The sequence below is a fragment of the Prionailurus viverrinus genome, chromosome D1 (assembly GCF_022837055.1).
Source record: "Prionailurus viverrinus isolate Anna chromosome D1, UM_Priviv_1.0, whole genome shotgun sequence".
Classification (NCBI taxonomy): domain Eukaryota; kingdom Metazoa; phylum Chordata; class Mammalia; order Carnivora; family Felidae; genus Prionailurus; species Prionailurus viverrinus.
Genome location: NC_062570.1, coordinates 96238625 through 96254920, shown reverse-complemented (window position 1 = coordinate 96254920; position 16296 = coordinate 96238625). Strand labels below are relative to the sequence as shown.

Below are 16296 nucleotides of genomic sequence, written 5' to 3'. Positions count from 1 at the left end.
CAACAAGAAGAGCTAACGTCCACTGGCTGTGTAGTGTGTGCCCGCCCACGACATGACCCTCACCAAGGTTCTCCATGACACTTACATGGATGAACTTCAGGATCAGTGCTCACCCTGCGGGGATGTGACTTTGTGACTTAGATTATTCTTCCTTTCCCGGGAAGGTCAATTATATACCCAACTCTGAACACTTGCTGATTGTGCATCTTTGCCGGTCAAATGTATCACGCTGATAAGTTCATCAGCCATACAATCTAGTGATGGATTATTTCTCTCCTCACCTTGCTGTTGTGGAAAGAAAGATAAAGATGACCCAGGACTTGAGAGGATCAGATCCAGAGTTATCATTGGCTTCAGAGCTGTCCACGTTAGTCTGGTTTTGAAGAAAAAACACGCTACAGACCTATTTTGCTCATAAACAACTTTTATTTTTGTTCTCAGTATGTGCCCTTGAAGATTCCAAAATGTCTGGAGTTTCTGACTCTCCTGGGACCAGAGGGAAGAGCACTGTACGGAAATACTCAACCTTGGTGCGTCGCTTTCTCCTGAGGAGCTAAGTCTGAAGGCCTCAGAGAGAGGGAGCACACACTCACACCTTATTCCAAGGCGGGTAACACAGTGAACAAAGAATTAGTAAAACATAGACTCGGTCTGTAGAGGGCTTCAAATATACATATTCTATATATATAAACCTGTTATATAGGATTTCAACTTATTGGTTTCCTTGTGATTTGTAAGTAAAGTACAAATGATATAGATGGTGTACACGGCTGATTTCCCCTTCTCAGCCCCCCTCCCTCCCCAACATAAATAACATCACAAAGGTCAGGTGATCCTAAGAGTTTCTGTTGTTGTAAATATTTTGTTTTAAAAATCATTTCCCCTTCCTCCCCTGCAAACTACCTCTGAGAGTTTGTAACATAGCAGCATGGAACGGACGCGACCGAGGACAGCATGGATCTAATGGGGAGAGCGCACAACGTTGCTTCTCACTGGCACCAGATGGGCTTTTGCATTTCCACTGACAACAGAGGCTACGACAGGAAGCAGAGAATGTGCAACGCGGTTTCATCCTCCGCCCAAGAGAGAGGAGGAGGCTGGCTGGACCACTGAAGAAAGCCCTAAAGGCATCGAGGTTTTGGAGACAGAGCGCAGCTCCAGAAACGTCTTGGCTCAGTATTTACACGGTATCTTTCGGCTGAATTTTCCTTTTGAGAAATCTGTGTTGCGGAGGTTGGCTGGGGGAAAGAAGGAACTTAAAAACAAAACAAAACCAATTCCCACATATGTAAAAGTCCTGTTTTAAGTCTTACTCAGTTATTCTCACACACGTCATTAAAAGTAGATACTGACAATGATTGGTTTCTTTTCTTATTTTTTTTTTTAAGAGCATGAAGGGAGAGAGAGAGAGAAAGAGAGAAAGAGAGAGAGGAGGGATGCATTAGGGAGAGCGCCGTCCCTTCTTCAGCATTAAGTGACACTGGATAGTCTGAATTCGGTTCTTGGCTGGAACAAACTCAGGCTGCAGCTTCAGTGTCGATTCATACCACACCAGTGCTTTTTCAAACTCTTCCTGTGAGAGGCAAAGGGACAGACGTGAGAGGGATACCCAGCTAAATATGTGTCATCACTGGTTTCTTCTCGAGAAGCGCCTCTGTGCCAGTCGCAATCCTGCTGTATTTTCTCAATAGGTCTACATCTCTGAGGAAAACTCCGAGGTCTGGAAGGAAATAACTACCTCCACCCCCAAGGTACAATATCACAAAGAAAATGAAGGCAGAGCCCAAGAGCCAAAATGGAAGGGGAGATCACCTTTACAAAAGTCTGACCCAACACTGGGAGGCATCCTGGAGGTAACAGTGAGAGCCATCATTCCTGAGTACCTGCCCTGTGCTGGGCCCTGTGCCAGCTGCTTTACAAAATCCCTCCATTTAATCCTCACAGAAACTTCTAGAACTATGCCTGGCAAATGCTCCTTATGCATCTGCCTGAAGTTTTGTTACTACAGCTAGAGAGATGGAAGTAAAGTCAGGTATCTCAAAGTCAGGTATTGTAGATTTTCAAACAGCTTTTTTGTTCTCTCTAGTGTTTAAAAATACAAACATTGTTTGGAAATGATCACGGCCATTTTGAAGGCATTAATCTTTTACGTAGACCAACACTCTCAAAGAAGAGCCCAAACCAACTGGTTGAATGACGCCTCCTAGGCAAGTGAGAGGCAGAATTTCTCATTCACAGTAGCAAATTTCACATTTACTGGGGACAAAAATAGATTCTTTGATTTTAAGAAGCAGAGAGGGAAATCTGCACATTCAGCAATACCTACCTGGCCAAATTATACTTGCCGCCTTTCAAGTCAAGGATGACACATAAAACTTAGAGCTTTAAGCTGCTTATTCTATTAGCCTTTACTGAGAATACCTTGGGTATTGCCCCATGTGAGACACCCAGCTTTAGATGCAAGTACAAGGCATGATCCTAATGTTAAATTCAGCTATGACAGCTTCTAGAGGACCCCTGGGATTTTAAGTTCTGAAATTGGTCCTTGTTTCTGACCAGAACAAGGGTTCCGGATGATGGCTTTGGTATTTTCTCGGTAAATGGGATCCCATGTAACCAGTGGCACTCCAGCATTCATTAAACATTTGAAGAGACCTGGTATGTGCCAAACACTGTGAAGTGCTAGGAACGGAAAGATGAAGAGGAGTCTCTTCTCCAAGGAGCTCCTCGTCTAGGGGGAGAGACGGACACTTAAAAAAGATTATAAAACAAGGTGAAAATGTGGCAAGAAAAACATGCACAGGGCATCATGAGTGCAATGACAGGTACCTAGCCCAACCTGAAGGCAAGAGAATACGAGTGTTTATGTCCATGTGAGCATTAAGTTTTTCTGGCTCCAGAAAACTCTGACACTATTGTTAGTATTAAATTCATGTGGAGGAGCTACACAGTGCAAATACTTAGGTGAGTTTCATGTACTATATTTTTATCTTATTTTTAAAAATGCTTATCTATTTATTTTGAGAGAGAGAGAGAGAGAGAGAGAGAGAGAACAGGGGAGGGGCAGACAGAGAGGGAGACCTAGAATCCCAAGCAAGTTCCATGCTGTCAGTATAGAGCCTGATGAGGGGCTTGAACTCATGAACCATGAGATCCATGACCTGAGCCGAAATCAAAGAGTCAAAGGCTTAGTTGACTGAGCCACCTGGGAGCCCCTTATGTACTGTATTTTTTTTTTTAATTTTTCAAATGTTTTTATTTATTTTTGAGACAGAGAGAGACAGAGCATGAGCAGGGGAGGGGCAGAGAGAGAGGGAGACACAGAATCCGAAGCAAGCTCCAGGCTCTGAGCTGTCAGCACAGATCCCGACGTGGGGCTCGAACCCACGGACCGTGAGATCATGACCTGAGCTGAAGTCGAATGCTCAAGCGACTTAGCCACCCAGGTGCCCCTATGTACTGTCTTTTTAATGCACAAACCCTTTAGCCATAAAATATACCTTTGGTGGACCTAGCAATTTCAGACACAAAATGTACAGGAAACTGGAGGACACTGATAGTCAAGGAAGTTTTGCAATCAAAGGTGTGCCCGGGAGAGAGGGGCAGAGTTGGTGTGCTCTGCCCCCACTACCAATCTCACCATTGCCACGTAGACGTTGCCCAGAGTGAAGTGGTTCACAGCAAAGTGCGGTGCAATCTCTACTGCCATGGTGGCTACTATGACAGCGTCGTTCCAGAGCTTGGCATTGTGCAAGATATTAGCCAGGCTAATCAGGGGCACATCCTGGGAACAGAAGGAGAATGGCGAGAAGGGAAAGATACTGGTTTTTGAGCTTTCATTCTTAGTTGTTCATAAATAATGCAGTAGGTTTTTCCTGGTCAATGACTGAGTAATGCAACTGAAACTGCTGGTCTTCTATTTGCTACTGGCCTGTGATAGATAAGGCGATTGCTCGAGAATATAAACCAACGCATTACTTCTTTCATTAGGAAAGTCTAGCCTCAAAACACAAAGCAGAAATGTCAACTGAGTAAACAATCTGCTTAGTGAAGTTGGTGGTTTACGTTCTGGTATAGGCTCCCATCTTGTTGCAGATTGGTAATAAATGGCTCATGGACTGACACCTGTCCATAGACCACACACTCTGAGTCATGCTGTCACAGAGTCAAAGTGCCTTCTGCAAGGTCCACAGCATCATCTGCTTGGAGCAGGGGCTGGTGAACTTTGGCCTACAGGCCAAATCTAGCTGGCTGCCTGTTTTTGTAAGGTTTTATTGGAATGTAACCATTCCCATTCTTTTACGTATTTCTGTGGCTGTTTTATGCTACCATGGCAGAACCGAGTGGCAAGAACAGAGGCTGTCTGACCTACGTAGCCTAAATTTCTTAGCGTGTGGCCCTTTACAGAAAACATTCTCTGACCCATGACCTAGAGTGCTGGCCCTTGCTGCTGTCTAGCAGTACAGAGCACAGGATGATAGGCTGAACAAGTAGTGACATTTTTATCATCACAAATATTTATGTCCTTTAAATGTGTTACCCAAGCAATTACCACCTGAATCACACAGTCTGGAGTTCTATAGGAGATACAGAAGACACAGGAAAGGAGGACCCCTCTGTCCTTACTGGACACTCGCAGAGTGCAGGGCATTACGTGAGGCCACAGAGGTCTCATAACCTGCCCAAGGTCACAAAGCTAGCAAGGGGCCCAGCTGCATTTGGAACTCAACAGTGCCTAAAAGGAAAGGTGAGCTCCTGCCACCACTCATGAAGACATGAGCCATGTCATCAGGAAGTAGGAGATGTGGAGATTAATGCAGAACTCAGCACATGTGGACACAAATGTGCTGTTAAAAAGCTGAACATTCTCAGTCATCATAACTACAACTGGCATTTTTGAAAAGACTGATGTTACACTGAGTTAGCAGGGCTTTTTGAAGTTTTCGTTTTTGTGGAAAAGGTGAAGTCAGATGAAGACCAGGAACTGGCCGATATATAAGAAGAGATGGAAACTGCTTGTTTCTGTGTCTGGAAGCAAGCTTAAGTCAGCAGTCTAAGCAAAACAAGTGTAACAGGCTTCCAGGCCTCTGGGGATGAGCTAAACCCAGAACGACTTGCAGGGTGACAGGCTGCCTAGGCCAGTATGTTTTATGCCAGGTGGCTCTGAATAGAAAGAAACACCTTCCAGTGATCCTGAAGACCTTCCCCCAAGTCCCCATTTGCTGAGGCAGGAAGGCATGGTGGTGGGTATAACGTCCAGGCTTGTGGTAGCATAAGTGGGGTCATAGGTTCTTCCAGCCTATGCTATTTTGCCACTTTCTTACTGGCTAAGAGTGAGGACGGCTAGTTGAAACCTCAGAATAAACAATGGAAAGGACCAAGAGACAGAAATTCACACCTTCTGAGTCCTACTCACCTTCATCTGGTGTGGAGCATAGTGGAGGGCCTGGCGGAGGCAGTCAATTGCCTTCTTTCCTTGGCCTTTTACTCTCCAGTAGAGGGCTGCCATGCTGGAAAGGACCCAGGATGTCTGGTTCTACAAAGGAATGGTCAGTTGAAGCTGGTGTCTCTTAAACATACGAATTTACCACCAAGACTCAGAACAGTAACATGCATTCATGACCACTAAGTACTTACTAGGTGCTGGAGGCAGCCACACATGTGCATCCTCAGTAACCCTAACAGCAATCCTACGAGCTTGATACTGATATTACAGCCTTTTATAGATAAGAAAACTATGACTCAAAGAGATTGTCTTGTCCCAATCCGCTCAACTATTAAATAGCAGAACTATGTTTCATGCCTATGATTTTTTGGAATTAAATTTACTTAAGTTTTTGAACTTAAGTAACTCATTTACATGTTTCAAAGACCAGAAGGTATGCAAAGTTATACAGTGAAAAGTCTCCTTCCCATTCATGTCTCTATTGTATACAAGTAAACAGTATTTTTAGTTTCCTATGTAACTTTCCAGGGTTTCTTTATGCTTTATATAAGCAAATATGAATACAGGCTGATACTCCCATCTTTTCATATGAGGTCACGTATTACTTATATAAAAGGTAACATTCACTTGCACTTTGTTTTCTTCACTAAACAATACACCTTGGAGTTCTCGCCACATCAGTGTATGGAAAGCCTCCTTGTTCTTTTATTATCAGCTGCATTATTATTCATTGTATGGATGTTCCATTATTTATTTAACTAGATTCTTATGAATGAATACTCCTCTCTCCCCCAATTTTTTACTATTACAAACATCACTGAAAAAATAACCTTAGGTATAGTTTTGCATTTGTGCCCGTGAATTTGTAGGATACATTTCCAGATGTGGACAAGGGAATACACATGTCATTTTGATAGATACCATCACACTGCCCTCCATAGGACTGTAACAATTCCTCACCAGAAATACATGTGTCCCTGTTTTGTTATAGCCTCACCACAGTCTGTTATTAAACTTTTGGACTCTTTGAGAGGTAAAGAATGTGGTTTAAATCTGCATTTCCCTTCTTATGAATGGAACTGACCATCCTTTCATGTTTGACAGCCCTTTGTATTTCCTTTCTGTGAAGTAGCTGCTCTTATATTTTGTTAAGAGGTCTTTATCTTCTCTATTTGAAAAAGCTCTTTATTTATTAGAGAGATTAGTTCCCTGCCTATGATATGAATTACAGATACATTCTCTCAGTTTTCTGAAGTCCACTTTTGGACCTATGGTGCTTTTTGTGATATAGATTTTGATTTCTGCGTTGCTCAGCTTATTAATTTGGATGGTCTCTGGATTTTCAGTTGTTGCTGAGAAGGCCTCAGATTATCAATAAATTTTACCATGTTTTTTTCCCCAGAACTTTTATAGTTTTATTTTTCACATTAAAATTTTTTTTTAATGTTTATTTATTTTTGAGACAGAGACAGAGAGAGAGAGAGCGAGCAGGGGAGGGGCAGAGAGAAGGAGACAGAATCTGAAGCAGGCTCCAGGCTCTGAGCCGTCAGCAAAGAGCCTGACCTAGGGCTTATACTCACAAACCCTGAGATCATGGCCTGAGCCAAAGTCGGATGCTTAACCGACTGAGCTACCCAGGTGCCCCTTATTTTTCACATTTAAATCTTTGATCCATTTGAAATTTAACTTGGTGTTAAAGAAAAGATATGGCTCCAATTTTATTTTTTTCCAGATGGCTACTAAGTTGTCCCAATAATATTTAATGAGTAATTCATCCCTCCTCCCACACCAAGATGCTACCTCTACCATACACAAAATTTCAGTACTTAATTTAGGTCTCATTTTGGATTTTCCTTTTGATGGATGGACTCTCAGCCACTACAGATGAAGCAATCAGAAAACTTACCCTGCTTTCTACTTTCTTTCTTTCTTTCTTCCAGTCTAATTTTTTGGTAATTTTATCATTCTTCATTGTCAGGGCATATAGTATTTATATTCTGTTCTATCACTCCATTTCCCACTTTTGTTTTCCAATTGGTTCTGCAGTTAAATATATTCATTGATCATTGACATTACTTTTGTGTGGCTTCCCCAATCATCTTGTGGTTGGCTGAGGTTCAGCCCAATACTGTTGATGGGAACAATATTCTTTGCAATTTTTGTTATGGGCTGAATCGTGCTCCACCAAAATTCATGTTGAAATCTCAACCTTTCGTACCTCAAAATATAACTGTATTTGGACAGAAGGTCTTTAAGGAGGTAATTAAGTTAAAATGAGGCCGTCAGTGTGAGGCCTTAATCCAACACCACTGGGTTTCTATGAAGGATTTATAGAAGAGGAAGAGATACATCAGGGTCGTGTGCACAGGGGGATGACCCTGTGGGGGGCGGTGAGAGGCTAGCCATCTGAAGTCAAGGGGGGAGGCCTTAGAGGAAACCGACCCTGTCAGCACCTGGATCCTGGACCTGTGGCCTCCAGGAATGTGAGAAAACACATTTCAACTGTTTAAGGCACCCAGTCTGTGGTGCTTTGTTACGGTAGCCCTAGCAAGTTAATATAATCATATGTGTTCAAAACTTTCTGTCTGCAGCCTTCATACCTGAAGGACAGCTGGTTGGATACAAAACCATGGCTCCTTCTTTCCTTGAATAATGTGTTGGCATTCCTCCATTGCTACTTGGCTTGGATGACTGCTGCAGAGAAATCTGAAGCTGCCTGATTTATTCTCCCCTCAGTGATTTGATCCTGTTGACTGGCTCCTCGAAAGGATTCTTTTTTTAAAACTAAAATGATCTTTGTTTAATGCCAATATTTCACACATACAAAAGAACATATTTATATAATTACATGTATACATAGTAATCATATAAAAATATATACTTATGCTATAAAGCATAAAATAATGAATATCCCAGAAGCTACCACCCTAGTGAAGAATGAACTTGCATCTACCTGTGTGTGCCTTCCCTGTTCCATCCTCTTGCCTTTTCTTCAGAGGCACACACTATCCTAAATGCTGGGTCTGTTATTCCATTGCTGTTTTAAACACTGTCCCATCACACACACACACACACACACACGCTTCAACAATATTTAATACTTAGTGTGCTTCTTCTTGTGCATTATAACAGTGGTATAATACTGTAAGGAGTCTTCTGGGACTTGAAGTTTCTACTCAACACTATTTCTAAAATTCATCCATGTTGTGTATAGCTTGTAGCTCATTCAACAGCTTTGCTGCATGGTTAAATGTCCACTAGGTGAATATACTAGAATGTATTTATCCATTTTCTGTAGATGAGGGCTCTGAGTTACTTCCTGTTTTTACGTTTCCTGTTGCAAATAAAAGTGCAGAATTTCTCCAGTGTAGAGTAGATATCCAGGAGTAGGATTGTTGGTTCACAAGATATGCAAATGTCCAACATAACATGAGAATGTGAAAGTGTTCCCTAAAGGTGTTATACGATCTATAATCCCATCAGCAATGTTTAAGAGTGCTTCTTGCTTTATATCCTTTCTAATTCTTGGTATCATCGGTGGGGGTAAAATAGCATCTTACTGTGGTCTTAGTTTGCATTTACTGATCATTAGTGAGACTAAAAATTGTTTCTTGGTGTTTATTGGCCGTACACATCTTTTTTTCAGTGAAATGTCTGTTAATATCTTTTATATATCTTTCTATTTTATTATTTATCTTTCTCATCAATTTATTTATATGTTCTGCATATCAGTCCTTGTAGGTTGAATATGTTATACATTTTTTCTCTCTTCTAATTTAAAAAATGTCTTCAATTTACAAAAATGTAAACTTTAAAAATAGTTGAACTTATTCATATTTTCTCTTCTAGTTTGTGCTTTTATATCTTAAGAAATCATCTTATATTCCAAGGCCAGAAAGATCACCTCCTACATTTTACTCTAATTAAAAAAAATTTTTTTTAATGTTTATTTATTTTTGACAGAGCACAAGTGGGGAAGGGGCAGAGCGCGAGGGAGACAGAATCTAAAGCAGGCTCCAGGCTCCGAGCTGTCAGCACAGAGCCCAACAAGGGGATTGAACCCACAAACCGTGAGATCATGACCTGAGCCGAAGTCGGATGCCCAACCGACTGAGCCACTCAGGCGCCCCTCAGGTGCCCCATTTTACTCTAAATTTTAAAGTTCTGTCCTTGATACTCATGGGATTCCTTTGTTAAGTGATGAGGTGAGGATGGAATTAGCTCAGCACTGCGCAGCACAGCTTCCTGCAAAACCCCCTCTTTCCCTATTGATCCTCCACGGTCCCATGTATGTCAGAGTCGGCTTCTGGGCTTTCTATTTAGTTCCTCCTGGTCATTATTTCTGTTTATCCTTGAGCACATGGCATTAGGTCTTGCTTTATAATTTTTCATAAAGGTGAGGCAATTCTCACACCCTAATTTTTTTGAGTGTCATGTCTATTCCTTTACCCTTCCATATAAATATAAAGGTCTGCTTTTCAAGTGTCATAAAAAAAAAAAAAGCTTGTTGTTATTTTGATTATAACAGCACTGACTCTATAAATCAAACTGGGGAAAAGTGACATGTTTATGATGTGTGTTGTCTTATCCATGAACATTATATATCTCTCTGCTTATTTAGGTCTTTTAAAATGCCTTTCAATAAAGTTTTATCACTTTGTGCAGACAAGGCATACAAATTTTTGTTAGATTTACTACTGGGAGGTTTATATTTTTGTAACAATGGAAATACATTCTGAAAATTATGTTTTCTAATACTTTGTGCTGCTATATAGAAATGCAGTTTTTTTATCGACTTTACAGGCAGCCATCTTGACAAAAATGCTGTTATTTCTTTAAAAAAATTTTTTTAATGCTTATTTATTATTGAGAGACAGAGAGAGACAGAGCATGAGCATGGGAGGGGCAGGGAGGGGGAAGACACAGGCACAGCTGTCAGCACAGAGCTTGATGCGGGGCTTGAACTCACAAACCGCGAGATCATGACCTGAGCCGAAGTTGGAGGCTTAACCAACTGAGCCACCCAGGCACCCCAAAAATGCTGTTAGTTCTAAAAATTTGTCTGTAGCTTCTTCTGGGTTTGCTATGTAGATAATCACATCATTTCTCAATAAGATTTTGTGTTTTTTCTTCCTAATATTTATGCCACTAATTTCTTTTTCTTGATTTACTGTACTTGCTAGGACTTTTTAAATTTTTTTAATATTTATTTATTTTTGAGAGAGGGAGAGAGGGAGATATAGAATTTGAAGCAGGCTTCAGGATCTGAGCTGTCAGCACAGAGCTGGATGTAGGGCTTGAACTCACGAACCGCGGGATCAGGACCTGAGCTGAAGTCAGATGTTTAACTGACTAAGCCATCCAGGTGCCCCACTAGGACTTTTGATACAAGTTTGAAAAAACAGTGGTGATGGTGGGCATTCTCTTTTCTGATTTCAAAGAATTATTTTAAATATTTCCCCCATTAAGATTCATCTTTGCTGTAGATATTTTGTTGATTCTTCTCATCAGATTAAGGAAGTCCTGGTCTATTCTTAATTTGCATTAGCTTTACATCATGGATGGTATTGCAGAAATGCAATCTATTGAAATAATTTCATAATTCTTTAATTTGGTTGATGAAATACAAGGTTTGCCTAAAGTTAGACCAGTTTTGTATTTCTGGGGTAAACCCAACTTGATCAAGGTGCACCTTGTTAAAGAAAAACACACGCAATTGGATTTAGTCTGTTAATATTTGGCTTATGGTTTTGATACCTATGTTTATAAGTGACCTTAGTGTATTACTTTTCTTTTGCATAATGTCTTTGCCTAGTTTTGCTTTCAAGATTACAGTAGTCTCATCTCAAGGAATTGGGAAATTGTTCCCTTTTCTGCTGTCCAGAAGAGTCTGTTTATATTGAGATAGTGTAATTCTCAAAAGTTTGGTAGAATTCACATATAAAATCAACAGACCTTGCTGTGTTCTTTGTGAGAAGATTTTTTAAAGACACCGCTTTCATTTGAGTTATAATACCCAAATCAATTTGGGTAATTACATTTTTCTAGAAATTTGTCTTTACAATTGTTTTCAAATTTGTTGGCATAAAATTGGTAACTGTATCACTGTCTTATCTTTTTAGCTGTAGCTATGCTTCCCTTTTACCTCAATCTTGGTTATTTATGCTTTATTTTTTCTTGATTAATTTTGCCCGAACAGTGCTTCAAAGAAACAACTTTTGGACTGTTGATTTCTATTTCATTGATTTATGCACCTAATAATAGAACTTAAAAATGCTTACATAATCACTAAATTCTACTCCTGAAATCATTATTACCCTACATGTTAACTTGCATTTAAATAAAAACTTAAAAATACATAAATTAAAAAAAAAAGCAGCATACCATGGATACCAAATAGCCATTGATACACACACACACACACACACACACACACACACACACACACACACACAAAGCTTAAATCAAAAGAAGTCTAAGTTGGATGTTTTAGTAAAAATATAGGACGCTTATAGCTTAGTACTGAGGGTAAATCAGTATATTTCTTATATAGTAAGATATGGGTAAGACCTTACTATGGGTAAGATAGCATATTTTGAGAACTTGGTACTTTTAAAAATTTTTTAAATGTATTATTATTATTATTTTTTAATTTACGTCCTAGTTAGCATATAGCGCAATAATGATTTCAGGAGTAGAATCCAGTGATTCATCTCCTACATAGAATACCCCATGCTCATCCCAACAAGTGTTCTTCTTAATGCCCCTTGCCTGTTTAGCCCTTCCCCCGACCTGCAACCCTTCCAGCTACCCTCAGTTTGTTCTCTATATTTTAAGTCTCTTATGTTTTGTCCCCCTCCCTGTTTTTATATTATTTTTGCTTCCCTTCCCTTATGTTCATCTGTTTTGCATCTTAAATTCCACATATGAGTGAAGTCATGATATTTGTCTTTCTCTCACTAATTTTGCTTAGCATAATACACTCTAGTTCCATCCACATTGTTGCAAATGACAGGATTTCATTCTTCTTGATTGCCAAGTAATACTCTATTGTATATATATACCACATCTTCTTTATCCATTCATCCATCAATGGACATTTGGGCTCTTTCCATACTTTGGCTACTATTGATAGTGCTGCTGTAAACACTGGGGTGCATGTGCCCCTTCGAAACAGCACACCTGTGTCCCTTGGATAAATACCTAGTAGTCCAATTGCTGGGTCGTAGGGTAGTTCTATTTTTACTTTTTTGAGGAACCTCCATACTGTTTTCCAGAGTGGCTGTACCAGTTTGCATTCCCACCAGCAGTGCAAAAGAGATCCTCTTTCTTCACATCCTCACCAACATCTGTCATTGCTGCCTGAGTTGTTAGTCATTCTGATAGATGTGAGGTGGTATCTCAGTGAAGTTTTGATTTGTATTTCCCTGATGATGAGTGAAGTTGAGCACTTGTTCATGTGTCTGTTAGCCATCTGGATGTCTTCTTTGGAAAAGTATCTATTCATGTCTTTTGCCCATTTCTTCACTGGATTATTTTTTTGGGTGTTGAGTTTGAGAAGTTCTTTATAGATTTTGGATACTAACCCTTTATCTGATATGTCATTTGCAAATATATTCTCCCATTCCATAAGTTGCCTTTTAGTTCTGCTGATTGTTTCCTTTGCCGTGCAGAAGCTTTTTTTTATTTATCTTGATGAGGTCCCACTAGTTCATTTTTGCTTTTGTTTCCCTTGCCTACAGAGACATGTTGAGTAAGAAGTTGCTGCAGCTGAAGTCAAAGAGGTTTTTGCCTGCTTTCACCTCTAGGACTTTGATGGCTTCCTGTATTGTGTTTAGGTCTTTCATCTATTTTGAGTTTATTTTTGTGTGTGGTGCAAGACAGTGATCCAGGTTCATTCTTCTGCATGTCACTGTCCAGTTTTCCCAACATCATTTGCTGAAGAGACGGTCTTTTTTCCATTGTATATTCTTTCTTGCTCTGTCAAAAATTAGTTGGCCATATGTTTGTGGGTCCATTACTGGGTTCTCTATTCTGTTCCACTGATCTATGTGCCTGTTTTTGTGCCAGTACCATACTGTATTGATGATTACAGCTTAGTAATACAGCTTAAAGTCTGAAACTGTGATGCCTCCAGCTTTAGTTTGCTTTTTCAGGATTGCTTTGGCTATTCAGGGTCTTATGCTGGTTCCATACAAAGTTTAGGATTGTTTGTTCTAGCTCTGTGAAGAATGCTGGTGTTATTTTGATAGAGATTGCATTGAATATGTAGATTGCTTTGGGTAGTATCACCATTTTAAAAGCATTTGTTCTTCCAATCCATGAGCATGGAATATTTTTCCACTTTTTGTGCCTTATTCAATTTCTAATAAGCTTCCCATACTTTTTCAGTGTATAGATTTTTCACCTCTTTGGTTAGGTTTATTCATAGGTATTTTATGGTTTTTGGTGCACTTGTAAATAGGATCAATTCCTTGATTTCTCTTTCTGATGTTTCATTATTGGTTGATAGAAATGCAACTGACTTCTGTACATTGATTTTTATATCCTGCAACTTTGCTGAATTCACGGATCAGTTCTAGCAGGTTTTTTGGTGGATCTTTTGGGTTTTCCATCGAGAGTATCATGTCATTTGCAGAGTGAAAGTTTGACTTCCTCCTTGCTGATTTGGATGCCTTTTATTTCTTTGTGTTGTCTGATTACTGAGGTTAGGACTTCTACTACTATGTTGAATAACAATGAGACCTCGGTTCTACAAGGTCGATAAATCAACAGCTGATTCTGATAGCAAATAGTGAGTCATGTAAACACTCTGTGCAGTTCTGCTTTCACAATAATAAATAAATGTTAGAGTGCAACAAAAAGGATGGAGCTAGAGTATACTGTGCTAAGCAAAATAAGAAAGAGAAAGACAAATACCATATGATTTCAATCGTATGTGGAATTTCAGAAACAAAACAAAAGAGCAAAGGGAAAAGAAAAGAGGGAGAGAAGCAAATCAAGAAATAGACTCTGAACTATAGAGACAAAGTGATGGTTATCAGAGGGGAGGTGGGTGGGAAGATGGGGAAAATAGGTGTTGAGTATTAAGGAGGGCACTTGTTGCAATGAGCTCTAGGTGATGCATGCAAGTGTTGAATCACTACGTTGTACACCTGAAAATAATACTATCTTATAAGTTAACTAGCTGGAATTTAAATAAAAACTTAAAAAAAAAAGAACTTGAAAATGCAAGAATCAAAAACTGAGAGAAGACAAATTCAGAATTATAGTTGTAGATTTCAACATGCTTCTCAATAACTGATAGAAGAATTACACAAAAAGATCAGTAAAGATAAAGAAGACACAAACAATATTATCAAACAACTTGACCTAAATGACATTTCTAGCATACTCTAACAGTAGTATTCTTTTCTGATGCACATGGAACATTTACCAAGAGATCATATTCTGGGTCATACAACAAATCTGAATAAGTTAAAAAGAATTTAAGTCATACAAACTATGTTCATTTACTGCAATGGGATTAAATTAGAAATCAATTAAAGAAAGAGATCTGGAAAATGCCCAATAGTTGGAAACCCAAAGAACATACTAACTTACAGATCAGAGAAGAAATTAGGAGGAAAATTATAAACTATGTAAAACTGAATGAAAATGAAATATGACAAAATTTGTGATGTGCAGCTAAAGCAGACACCTACATTAGAAAAGCAAGGGCTCAAACCAATAACCTAAGCTTCCACATCAAGAAACTAAAAAAAAACCCAGCAAATTAAATCCTAAGCAAGCAGAAGACAGGAAATAATACAGAACAGACATCAATGAAAGAGAAAATAAAAAACAAAAGAGAAAAATCAATGGCTCCAAAACCTTGAGTTCTTGGTTCTTTGAGAAGATCAATAAAATTGATAAATTTCTAGTCAGTCTGATCAGGAAAAAAAAAAAAAAGGGAAAAGACACTAAGTACCAATATCAGAATTAAGAGAAGTATGTTACTACAGATCCCACAGATACTAAGAAAATGAGAAAAAAATATTACGAACATCTATATGCCCATAAATTCAACTTAGATGAAGTGGAAAAATTTCTTTAAGGACACAACTAATAAAACTCACTCAAGAGATAATTGAATACTTTTACTAAAGAGATTGAATTTGTTAGAAATCTCTCACAAATAATCCTGGCCGAGATGGTTTCACTGCTGAATTCTATCAAATATTTAAGGAAGAAATAATAGCACTTCTCTATAAACTGTTCTGGAAAAATGAGGTGAAGGGAGCACTTCCCAATTCATTATACAAAGTCATTATTAACCTAAGAACAAAATTAAACCAAGTATTATAAGCAAAGAAAACCACAGATTAACACACTTCATGAATATAGATTCTGACACTGATGGGCTCATCAATAGTGGAGAAAGGTATTTATGCTGGTATTTGTCAATTTCTTTCAGTAGAGCAATCTTTTTTTGCTTTATGTATTTTGAGGTTATTGGGTATGCTAAGTTTAGAATTGCTATTATCTTTCTGGTGAACTAAATCTTTTATCATTACATAGTCATTTCCTCTGCCCCTAATAATTTTTTGTTTTGAAATATGTTTTTTTCAGGTAATTAATGTATCTACTCACTTTTGATTAGTATGTATCTGGTATATATTTTCCCATTTTTTCCAACATTTATGTTTTAGGTATGGCTCTTATTAAAACATGTAGCTCCTTTAAAGATTTCCAATTTGACATTATTGTGACTTCCATTACAGATTTTAAGATTGTTTACTTCTTGGATTCTATTGGTTCTTTTCAATTTTTTTGTTGCTCTTGTTCTGATTCTTTTTTTTTTTTTTCAA

General features: G+C 38.8%; 1 protein-coding gene across 1 annotated transcript in view; it reads right to left on the bottom strand.

The window, feature by feature from the left end:
* Window positions 1-404: 404 nt before the first annotated feature.
* Window positions 405-16296, bottom strand: part of TTC17 (tetratricopeptide repeat domain 17) — a 127510-nt gene continuing 111618 nt past the window's right edge. Inside the window, exons 23-25 of the mRNA XM_047877448.1 lie at window positions 5417-5536; window positions 3641-3784; window positions 405-1573 (exon numbers count right to left, since the gene is read on the bottom strand). Coding sequence (XP_047733404.1) covers window positions 1442-1573; window positions 3641-3784; window positions 5417-5536 — 396 coding nt within the window. The 3' untranslated portion in view covers window positions 405-1441. The remainder of the gene's footprint in view (window positions 1574-3640; window positions 3785-5416; window positions 5537-16296) is intronic.